Genomic DNA, 12,499 nt, shown 5'->3' with positions numbered 1-12,499 from the left:
AGCGTTAAAATTTGTTCGTTGTTCAACAACGTCACATCAATCTTCATCAACTGCTTGTGTATGAATTCTTAACGTACACAAGAAGTATACATATTATGTACAGAACAAAATAACACTACGTGAACGTTTCGGTGAACACGTCTGGATGATTATCTTCTCGGAAATGTTTTCTTATAGATCTCGAACAGCTTATCGATTACATCATCGGGTAGTTGTCGAATAATTCGTCGCATACGCATTGCAACAACTTTTTCATCGGCAATTTGTTTCGCTTCCAGAAGTTCAATTACCTGGAATCAATATTCATTAAATTTTCAGGGAATCAACAAAAAACGTATTCATTCATTCATCTCGTCAACGTATTCATTCATTCATATTCATAGGTATTCATTTAAAAAAAAAACGTATTCATTAATTTTTCTCTGCAAAGCGGTAAGTGATCGGACCAGGACACAAAAGGATAAAGGATAAAGTTTCTGGCGTTAATCAATCCGCTTGGGACCTTCGACCCCACGTTCACTTCAATTCAGAATCGTTTGGGGTTTACGAACGTGTAACTGGCCCGTGCAATGACTTGCGGAGGGGCTAGCCGATGAGTTTAGTCTGTGTTTATATCCTCCCAGACAAGTCTTGTACCAATTTTTCGACCACGGAGGGATGAAAGGCCTGGTGAGCACTAGGGCGGATTCGAACCTCCGGTCGATCGTGCAGGAAGCGGACCAGGAAATAGTCGAGAAAATTTCCAAAATTTCCTACTCTTTTCCCATTTAAAGACATTTCCCATTCTTCTCGATGGAAAAAGTATCATCATTAGGCTATACGGACACTTACATATACTAACACATTTATTAAATATAGGAAATGTTTGACCAAGAATTTGAGCGCTTCTGCAATTTGATATCCTTGCAAATTTTCACGGAATTCGATTCGCAAGGAAGTGAACGAGAAAAATGCCTCTAATTCCTATCTCATTGAGCAAAAAAAGCCGCGTTCTGCAACGTCGCTATCAACAGCCAAGCGGTGTAAATGTCAGCCGACAGACTCCCTACAGTTCACACAACGAATCAAATCATGGAACGAATGTCCTTGTCTGATCTTAGCTCCAGCAACAATATCATTCATTTAAAATGGATACGATCGCCGCCGGTGAAACGTATTCGTAAATGCATTGAGAGCGCAGAATTTAATTCGACAAGAAAATATCATTTTTTTCTTTGGAAAAGTTGTTGTAATATTCTCATTTCAGCTAAAGACAGACGAGAACTTCATGGACGTCTCCCCCATAGGTACAATTCAAGAACTAGCGAACTCTGAAAAATTACCCTTCCACTGTCTATCAATTCAAATTCAACATCATCCATCATTTCTATTACTACACTATAATAATACTAGTAAAGGGTTATTCGACGCTCACAAAATAAAGTATAAACCACCCTATAAACCATCGTCCACTCTAGGAATATTCCTGAAATTTTTGGGAGGAATTTCTCGAATAATCCATCTGCTTCTACATGATATTCTCGAAGAGAAATTTCGTATGCATTGTGATTTTTCAACGTTTTATGGATACGAATCCCATATAAACCAGTATGGTGTCAATTTTAGATCCAGAATATTTCCATAGTCCATAATCATACTCATACAGAAGCCAGAAATTACCGTACCGCTTCTCGAGTTCTCTCATCATCGACACCGGTTAGAAATTCCTCCAAACCGTAGATATCACCTTCTTCGAGAAGTTCTGAAAGAAATGTCCCATTTAAAAATCTGTTTATTTCAAAAATCAGGATAACAAAAAAAAACAACGAGCGTATGGATGTAGTAATTCTCATCGCAATATTTTGTTTATATAGTCGAAAAGTTTTTTTTTCCCGGATAATCTCCAATATCCTTAGTCTAATGTGGCCAGTTTAATCATAGATTGTACAGGGTGTGTGTTTTTTTTCCGAGCATGGGAAACGACGATTATTTGCACTTTTCCACTTCTCAATGGTTTAAAGGTCGAAAATTCGTTAAAGTGATTTGCACTTTCCAAGTACATGAACGCGGACAACAGTACATTTCCGTGACGTCAATTTTAAATGGTAAAAGTGCAAACGATCAAGGATTATTCCATGTGCAATAGGTCTGCGCATGTTCCACCACTGTGTATCATCACGTTATCCGAACCTCTTCAACGATCATCAATCATCGAAATAAATCGTACTCTGATCAGAGGCAGTCAGTGTTGAACGTTTTCAACATCATACCATGTCCATATTTCTCCAACTTTCAATGTAAACAGTAGGACGACGGAGGAGCGGGTGAGAAAAAAAAAACGGCGTTCAAGTCACGGGAATATGAAAAATATGTTACCACCACCATAAAGACCGTTGCAAGGGGGTCTGAAATTAATTTCACATGTCTTCCATATAACGTTTAAAGTCATAAACGTTATATAATTCGGTTATTTGTTATCGAAACGATAAAATAATTGCGACAAGTGAACGGGGGAAGACAGAAAACAGAACAGAATCCGCACCAGACACAACAAAAAGGTCACAACAGTATAGATAGAATTTTTGCATCATTGAATAATGTATAGGATTCCCTATTCGCTATCAAATCAAAAGAAATTAACACTAATTTTGATATGAGAGCAGGTGCATCGATATTTAACGCAAGGGAATCCTGTTACTTCTTTACATGAATTACTAATCCGGTCTCTGGATGAGCCAGAAAATCCATTAGAATGTGCTCAAAGAAGAGCTATCTATCTAGAAACTGCTCAGAGTGAACCTGTCTGAGGAAACGGTAATTTTGTGGATACTTTTCGTGGATTTTCTTTAGATGAGAATGAGCCGAAAGTCTACTGAAACGGATCTTGATCACAAATCCATAAAGAATAGGAAATCTCGAGAGGTAAGAAGTAGGGATGCGGATGAGGCGAAAAAATGAGTTTCACGTCACCCAGGCTTCATCCTCACTCCATGGGATCAATTGAGAATTTATTAGCGGTTTCAAGATTAAAGAGTTCCAGTAGGGAGGAGATCAGCGAAACAGCTATTAATCATTGAATCATTCCCCCGAAAAAAAAAAGACGTAAAAATAAAAAAAAATTCATTTAAATTTGATTTATCACGGTTTTTTTTTTGTAGAATAGAATGCCACGAAAGATAATAAATAAATAATAATAAATAAAATAGTAAATAAATAATAAATAATAAATAATAGTAATAATAATAAATATAATAATAAATACTCGGTACATGCTTTCAGCCACCAAAACTTCTACTCCACTACTTGTTCCAATTTTCTAATAGTAGTATTTTTTGATACCAAATAGATAATACTGCGAACTCTAGGTGGAAATTATTATCTATTTAAAATTTGGAAGACCCTAATGATATACAGCACATGTACATAACCTTTTATTTCTTGTTCGGAGAGGTTTGCACTGGCTCGCCGCTTTGGTATCATCCACTTTAAGAACACTCCTGAAATTTTCGGGAGCAAGTTCGCCGTAGTACGAAACATTGGTTTCTACATGATATTTTTGAAGCAAAATTTCTTATCTATCGTGATTTTCCAACGTTTCATGCGTATACCTTCGCTAAATGCTAAATATTACAAAAAGTATTCAAAGGTAGCATCTTACAAAATTGACGATATTCAGATCTCTGTGGGACTATGCAGAGTTCAAGTGCTAGATTAGAAGTGTGAGCGTGGCCACCCTCGATTCCCCTTGATCGTCCTGAAAATGTAGGTCAGAAACTGTGTTTATTCCTGGGAGTTACGCCATAACGCGACGACCCTGTGCATGCGCCGCGTCCAGTAGCGAGCGGTCAAAAATCAATGAGGTCCACTCAGCATCCTAGTTAACTAAACCCAGTGAACGTAAAAGTGATGGTACCAAAGGAACGCCAACGTATACAAGGGTGGGACGTCTAACGTACCTCGTAAGTGCTAAGGCGGGTCCCGTTTTTTTAGAGGGAGTTGAGCGTTAGCGAGGCTACGCTCAAACTCATAACCTAGAATCCAGACTCTATCTTGCCCCACAGAGAGCTGAGCATCGTCATTTTTGTGATATGCTTCGTTTAAATTCGTGGAACGTTCCACCTCGCAAACATGAGCACCGCATTGGTTGTGGTTGATTTTCGCCAGTTCGGTTTGAACGTTGGAATACTACAACATATCCAAATTGGAATAGGTCCTGCTAAAAGCCCTCAAATAAGTCACAACAAAGAATGTTATGCGCCTCTGGACTATGTGGGAATTCGAGCAATTCGTCTATTCTGGTTCGTATAAGACATTTGAATCATTCACCTGAGGAATCAGCCAGCGATCAGTATTAAAACTATTCTAATCTAAGGTAAATTTTCGTTTAAATGATGAATTTTTAATGAATAATAAGCTAAGAGCTTTGTCTGCTTGATTATAGGAGGTTCACAGGGTTTTTCTTCCGCAGGGGAAACCATCCATTTTTATATTCTAAAAAAGTACAACTTTCGGGAACGTTAAGCACTGAAATTAACTGACAACCTCATGTACAGCCTCAAAAATACAAGACAATCATTTTTAAAGGAAATTTTTCTGTTTCCTTTTTTCTCCCCCCCTACTAAAACCCCCAAATGCTTCAACTAATAGTTCTCCAGGGTGGTCAAGAAAAGTAATTCCAGTCTGAAGCGCAGGATAACGGTGGTGTGTCGCCTGTCTTCCGGATGGACTCACAATTAACACTTAGATATAAATGGCAACAATTTGAAGCGAACGAAAGAAGAACGAAGAGATTCGGAGAGAAATTGGAGACGAACATTGACATACTGTTCACTTTTTGTCTTGACTGTAATCCCACTACTTATGTGATCTGAAGTTTTTTTTTTCATATTTCATTCTGTAAATTTTCCAATCTCATGGTTTTTGAAATTTGTGCTCAGTAATATGCTGTTGTTGTGTTGTTCTTATTTTTCTTTTGTTTTTTTTTTCTTTAATTTTCTTCAACTAATAATTTTTTACTTATTTGTCGTTGTTCTTCGTAAAATAAGGTTGTTGAAAAAAGGTAAAAATATGCATTTCATGGCTTTTCTTAATTGAAAAAAGAAATTAATGACTATGGGACCAGTTATATGTACATTCTTTTTCTTCAAAACTAGGAACTACCCGAGGTTGATTGATTTTCAGGGTATGCTTGAAGCTTTTTCGATTGCATTTCAGTTGAGTTTCCACAGGTCCTTCGGAATATTCTAAGCTTAAGAGATTTTTTCACTTTCTCAAACGCAATTAACGTGGAAAAAATGTATCCTGGTACTTTCTATGTATCCAAACGAACAATTATCCACTATAAATTTAAGGATAGATTTGGATAGTGACTGTCACTACGTGTGGAACAATTGTTTCAATTTCAATAACTGTGTAGACGAGTTTACAACGCTTATCTTCAAAACTTCTGGATGTCAACAACACAATACAAAATCATTTACACGTGAGCAAATCACGTGAATAGTGGACTACTAGAGCGGACTTTTAAAATCGTCCTACGTATTTTTTTCTGCTTGAGATTCAAGCAGACGAAAGCGGTCCTGTGGCGGAAACAGTTTCTGTACCTCTAGTATATATTCCTCCAAAACAGTATCTACAAATTCTTCTTTCTAAGCACTAAACCAGCATATTTCAGGGGAACTTCAAATTATTAGACATCTTAAAAACATAAACATATTATCCTCCCGAAATAGATCCAAGTTTTCCATTCAACTCAATGTTTGATTAAAGGCATCACCCCAAGAATCTGGGCTGGTGCGGGTTTCAGGTGACTTATGCCTATACTCGGTCGTGGATTATAAGGAGGAGGGTGATTCCGTCCATTTCTTCCTAATTGCCGTAAGAAACCGCGCGGAAGATGCGGTGCGTACACAAGGATAGCGTGCTCCAATCAAACTCGTTGTAGAAAATAGCGCCGCGGAACGCTCGAAGTCACATCTTCCGGGTCGTTTTTTACGGCAATTAGGAAGAAATGGACGGAATCACCATCCTCCCCATAATCTAAAATCCCGTATACGTATACTCCACCTGAAATCCGTACCAACTCAGATTCGTGGGGTGATGCAATTTAAGGAAAATCCCGAAATCATACCTACGGTTGCAGCTGTCACTAGAGTACTGACTACAGCAAGCAGAGCAGCAGTCCGCATACGGGTGAAACACAGATCTGATCGCGATCGTACCTGAATCAGGATTAAAGGGCTAGAATTCTACAAAACCTGGATGAATCAGAGAAAGAATGCAAGTTTATCGGCGACATGAATCGGCAGTAAAAGAACAAAGTCATATAAGTCATATGAGCATAAAATTAAATCGGCTAGCTGAAAGAAGCCCAGGAATTCAACGCCACTTCAAATTCGGGAAGAATAAAAGGAGAAGGGAATGTGTCCCATGCAGAGAAAAAGACTACGTCGCGTAGGAAGCGTCGCGGTCGTCCGCTTGGACATATTTTGCGTCCGCTAAGTATAATATATAAACTTTAGTCCCTTCTGAAGTTCGAAGTACACCAGCTTTTCGACACGGTATCATGGTTGCGATAAGTCCATCAAGTTTCCTTTTTCACGCCAATTCAAAAGAGACGAAGTGTATTTCCTACGGATGATATATGACCAGCGCGGCGCGCATGGAAAACTTGAATTTTTCACTAAAATGTATCACTGATGAAATTGTTCAAAATTCGTCATTTCACGGTTGCTTTTTTGAGCGGTTTTTTTGAAAAATGAAATGGTCCTGGATGACGTGTATCTATAACTGGAGGAATGGCATTTAAAATTATGAACAGACAATGAAACTCTTTTAGGGATCATCCGTTACAACGTCAAGGCGTACGTTGTCCCTCAACGAACTCAACGTCAACACTGAATCATAGAGGGTTACAAGCGAATTTTCACTTTACACGCAGTGAGGATCAGCGGTGATCAAGCTATATACAACGTTAACACCGTCACACTTCCGGACGAGATGTCTGGTGTCGAGTTATCGACCTCAATGAGATGAGGGTTCATGGTTTGGCTTAGTGGAGTCAAAGGAAATCTCTTCAGAAACTGTCGTGACCTTTCCATTGCGTCACTCACCGCTTTTATAACACTATCAACTGAACATAATGACCGTTTACAAAGACAGGAGCATTTTCCTCCTTTTTCTGAAAAGTCCTCCTTTTTTTTCGAAGTCTCGCGAATGAATGAACATTTCAAATCAATTATGCGTAGAAGCTGGCAGTAGAAAAAAAAACGTTTATTGGTCAGAACCATTTTAAATATGATAAATGTTGATACAGTGTATCATTTTCTTAAATCCCATTTCGCATTTGAGGTTACATTTATAGTCAGCGCAAGATATGTTGCAACGAGCTGACGCGACGCATCTTTTGCTGAAAGCATGCGTTGAACTCTACAGTATGAGCAAAACTCACCAGGCCACCTTTCTTTTTACTTTTTGGGATTTTCCGTTATTTTTTCGTATAATAGGGCATGTATACGGTAACATAGCCTTAGGTCTTAGTGAAATCCTTATTTAAATGTCTTTTCGTTTGTTTCGCTCTAGGGTGATTAAAAGTTTCCAAGGTCTTAGTTTGTGTTGATTTTATTCCTATCCCGTTTTTTGTGTAGTTGTGTGTTTATTATTATATTATAACATTATTTTATTATTATTTATTTATTCGTATTGGCTTCTTCCGTAGCCGTGAAACCCCGAAAACCCTTTCTAGTAGGCTCAGTAGCCTCTACTGCTTCCAGGACATCTTCCTAAGGAAATAAGTTAGCAGGAATTGATTTTCTGCAGCATTTTTTCTGTAACTGTGCATAGTTAGACTTCTTCTGGAATGGGTATTCCGATTCTATAATGATTTTGATAACAATAAATGCCAATCATGAGCAATTACATAGAAAAATGTGACCAAAATTGAATCCATATAAATTAAAATGTTAGAGGCATCCTGGGAGCAAAAAAATCATAAAACTACTGGAAAAGGACTTTGTAAGGACCACATAACCATATTTGTGCACCAGTACGTGAAAAAATGGTGGGAAACCGTGGATATCAACAGGAAAATAGTCCCAGGGATTTTCGGCATACTGTAGGGGGAAATGTGTGCAAATCGTTGCCGAGGGCACGTTGCGTCACATCGCTTCAACACGTGTTACGCCGATTGTATTATTAGCTTCTTAATTCCGCATATTTTCTCTAGGCAATGGAAATAATGACCGGAAAGACGGCAAATTCGATTGTCGATCTCATACGACTGCAAATTAGGTCGTAAAGTAGCGGAAGAAATATTTCGCAACATTAACAACACGATTCGCCGAAAGAACTGGTAGGAAACGTAGAGTGCAGTTCTAGTTCAGGAAATTTTTGCAAAAGAGAGAGGAGTGGTGTTTGCAGACGAGACTATGAGAAGCGAACTAAACGAACGGATTATCGGGACTTTAAAAAAAACAGAAACAAAAAAAGCTCAAACTTAGAGAATTCAGGATAATGAACTTTAAAAAATATTCATATAAATATACACATTAATTATATTCATAAATAATATACATACTAATCTATTTATTTAATGATCCGGTATGCAATGACTATTTCACTATAATTATAACGTTCAATGCTCCATTCCAATATCGTGCGCTAAATCTCAATACGCAAACAAAACTGCATTAATTTTATTCATTTTTTTCAGCGCTTATATTTGTCGACGTCATATGAGTACGTTTGAAGCAGAATTAAGCGCGAACCGGGTGACACCAAGCCAAGGAGTTACGTGGTGCGCTGCGATGCGGCGCGTACGTCAATGTGAACATAAGTGCATTTGGCTACAAGTGACCGTAAGAGCTAGTATAAGTATAATATAAGCTAGTATAAAATAAAGGATAAAGTGTCTGGTGCTAGTCAATCCGCTTAGGACCTTCGCCACCACGTTCACTTCAATTCAACATCACAAGAGGTTCACAAACGCGTAACTGGCCCCTACAATGACTTGCCGGGGGCTAGCCAATGTGTCAAATCAGTGTTTTTATCCTCCCAGACAAGTCTGGTACCAATGTATCGACCCCGGAGTGATGAAAGACTTGGTGAGCGCTAGGGCGGATTCGAACCTCCGATCGATCGTGCAGGAAGCGGGACCTCTAACCGCTACACCACACAAGGTAAACATAAATATAAAAATAACAGTGTATGATATAGTAATAAAATACTCAATAATTTTGAATAGTCAGGTAAATTAATTAATTAATATTAAATATTATTACCAAATTTTTTTATTATTATTTATCATTAAACAAATAATAACCAACACAACAAATAATAATGGCTACACCTGCCCCTACCAGCTAGTATAGTCTAGTCAAAACGAAATGAATTCGGTGCAGTTACGTAAACGGCTGCGCTCGAACCGCGTTATGCGGTGGAACGTAGCGTTTGGGATCGGCGGGGGGAGGGGGGACCGCGCAGCCGCTCGCGTAACTGCAGCGTACTTCATGTCGCTTTGACCCGTGTATAGATGTGAAGTTTTGGAAATGAGTATTCGCGTACATTTTTATATTATTATTATGTTTATTTAAGATTTTTCGTACGCTCAATAACAAAATAATCTGATGTCTATATAGAACTACTTCCCCACTTGGAACTATTTCTCTGTTTATTTGTTTTTTTTTTAATTCAAAATTCCCATATCGTTGCAATCAGGACTATGTTGCATTCCTGGAGAATGAGACCGATATATTCATTCGTCTTCGAATGATTTATTACCAGAATGAAAACAAATAAACGTTGCGAAAAATAAACGACCTCTCCGTTTTCCGCATAGCATTTCAAAAGAAAAATTCCAGAAGAGAGCAATTTTATGAGATTTTTAATTGATTTCCTTGAGCTGTAGCCAGGATTGATATTGATCGCCTTTATTAGACAACGGCTAACGTTTCGGCGTTATCGCCTTCGTCAGAGCCTGGAAAGTTCAAAGACAGTCGAACATGGGCAATTTTATGAGTTTTTTCTGAGGACATAAATATGTACGTAAGCAAAAACGAGAGCAAATTGGTTCCTAAGCTTCATGTGTGTAGTTCGTGTCAATGAACGAATAGATACGGATGGGACGATGCGTATTTCCATGAATAATCGATGTTCTTATTCGAGGAACACATCTGTCTTCTGCACTCAGATCCCTTAAATAAATGAAGTCGCAGAAGACGAGAAAATTTCGAATTTTTCTATGCCTTTTTCAAAAGACGTCTGCGAAAAACCCTCAACAAACGACTGTAGCACTTTTGTGGAAAAAAAAAATAAAAGTTCACTAATTCCTTTGTAGAAATCAGGGGGATACAGTAATAAAAATCGTCAAATATCCACCTATGATCACAGAACTCGAGTTCTTTCGTATTCCTTCACCAAGATTTTCTGGTTCACTGCTGTTCTCCAAAGAAAAATGTTTAACGTGCCGCGCTCAGAGGTTACACTAAGAAAATATCTTAGGATCTCTTCGCTTGTGGTGACTGGAAATCAATGAGAATATGGTATTTAGACAATTGAGTCGAATTTTCGAGAACGAAAATTTAAAATATATGATTTCATTCCACCATTTGTTTCCAATTGTTGAAATTAAGGAATCAAATCGAAGCGACTAAGAAGTTAAAGGCTTGAAACGTAATCACAGAGATTTCATAGCTTTGCAAGTGTAGCAGGCACTGATTTCCCCCTTAAGTTTAGCGTTTTTAATGAAGTGGACCTGTTCTGGTCATCGTATGGCACAAAAAACGCGTCGTAACAACGGATGGGGAAAAAATTCATGATGGAAGTCGTGAAGGAACCGAGAAATAAACGCTTCGGAATGGAGAAGTACGAGAAGATCAGAAGAATTTCTGGATGTATAATAAACATTTGTAGTTGTTTTTTCCCTTTAAAATAATTTGTGATAAAAAGAAGTCAACATTATATTATTATTATTACTGTTATTACCATTACTATTATCATTATTATTATTATTATTATTATTATTATTATTATTATTATTATTGTTATTACTATTATTGTTATTACTATTATTATTATTACTATTATTATTATTACTATTATTATTATTATTACTATTATTATTATTATTATTATTATTATTATTATTATTATTATTATTATTATTATTATTATTGGAGTTGGGTGTAGTGTAATGATTAGAGATCCCGCTTCCTGCACGATCGATCGGAGGTTCGAGTCCGCCCTAGTGCTCACCAAGCCTTTCATCCCTCCGGGGTCGATAAATTGGTACCAGCCTTGTCTGGGAGGATAAAAACACTGACTTGACACATCGGCTAGCCACCGCAAGTCATTGTATAGGCCAGTTACACGTTCGTAAACCTCTGAATTCGAAACGATTCTGAATTGAAGCGAACGTGGTGACGAAGGTCCCAAGCGGATTGATTAACGCCAGAAGCTTTATCCTTTATCCTTCATTATTATTATTACTATTACTATTATTACTATTATTATGTTATTAATCTTATCTTTGCCCTGATGATCGCTACGCCTGACCACAAGCCTTTTCTCTGCTTCTCCCACATCGTCCGCTCCCCTCCGTTCTACCTCGGCAGAACGCGTATCGCGCGGCAACCCGGATGGACATTACTGGTACTGAAGCTCTGAGTGAGAATTTAATGAAATTTGATGAGATATTAGAAATAGAGAAAAGAAAATTAAAAGTATATGAACAGTCGCCATAGAATGTAAGGGAAAACTTTCGAGACTTAAGTACTTGAATTTTGACGAAAACACGAAAAAAAAAAAAAACTTCTTCAGATTAGATCTGAGATAATGTGACTGAAATGGTTCTCGATAACGATACCATGAGTAACGAAAACGAAAGAAAAAGTGAACTTGAAATGACGATATAAACTGGTTTTGCTAAGTTCTCCTTTTTTCAGCAGCAGGAAAATTCCAGAGCCGTCTAGGAAGAATGGTTCTATGAAAAGGGAATTTCATCAGTATGGAGGTAGTCAGAACGACAAAATTGACCCTTAACATTGAAGGCATGTTCGTATACGGGGTCGTAGACTATGGCAATTAGGAAGAAGTGAATGGGATTCCATTCACATTGCCGTAGAAAACGGTCGGAAGATACGGTTTCGAGGGTTCCGGCGCGCTATTTTTTACAACGAGTTCGATTGGAGCGCGCCAACCCTGTGCGGCGCCGCATCTTCTGCACTGTTTTTACGGCAGTTAGGAAGAAATGGATGGAAGCACCCTCTCCTCCCCCCCCCATAATCTACGATCCCGTATACGAATACTCCATCTGAAATCTATACCACCTGAGATTCGTAGAGTGATGCCTTTAAGCTCAGTAATGCAGTGTCGTAAGTCCCATATAAACGGCGAACGAAGAAAAATCCTCAAAATTATATTATCGATTATTGTATTCATTTTAATTATTATTAATCATTAAAAATTTCTGCTACAAAACAAAATGGTGTCGCTAGAATGAAATAAAAGTTGAAGTGAGGAGAGA

General features: G+C 37.9%; 2 protein-coding genes across 3 annotated transcripts; one reads left to right on the top strand and one right to left on the bottom strand.

Moving 5' to 3' along the window:
* Positions 1 to 149: 149 nt before the first annotated feature.
* RB195_020710 (uncharacterized protein) lies at positions 150 to 6,167 on the bottom strand (the record flags this gene model as incomplete). Of its 2 annotated transcripts, XM_064189126.1 has the most annotated exons (4): positions 150 to 290; positions 1,665 to 1,741; positions 3,408 to 3,476; positions 6,110 to 6,167. In XM_064189126.1, the coding sequence occupies 4 exons, from the start codon at positions 6,165 to 6,167 to the stop codon at positions 150 to 152; spliced, it is 345 nt and encodes a 114-aa protein (XP_064045007.1). The 2 variants fall into 2 exon arrangements, with proteins under 2 accessions (XP_064045007.1, XP_013308000.1); XM_013452546.2 differs by lacking the exon at positions 3,408 to 3,476.
* Positions 6,168 to 9,049: 2,882 nt separating this feature from the next.
* RB195_020709 (uncharacterized protein) lies at positions 9,050 to 11,168 on the top strand (the record flags this gene model as incomplete). The annotated part of the gene is made up of 2 exons (XM_064189125.1): positions 9,050 to 9,080; positions 10,924 to 11,168. 2 exons carry the CDS (start codon positions 9,050 to 9,052, stop codon positions 11,166 to 11,168), a joined length of 276 nt encoding a protein of 91 aa, XP_064045006.1.
* Positions 11,169 to 12,499: the final 1,331 nt, after the last annotated feature.

The sequence above is a fragment of the Necator americanus genome, chromosome II (genome assembly GCF_031761385.1).
Source record: "Necator americanus strain Aroian chromosome II, whole genome shotgun sequence".
Classification (NCBI taxonomy): domain Eukaryota; kingdom Metazoa; phylum Nematoda; class Chromadorea; order Rhabditida; family Ancylostomatidae; genus Necator; species Necator americanus.
The sequence above is the reverse complement of the archived record's forward strand: the minus strand, read 5'-3'. Positions and strand labels throughout refer to the sequence as shown.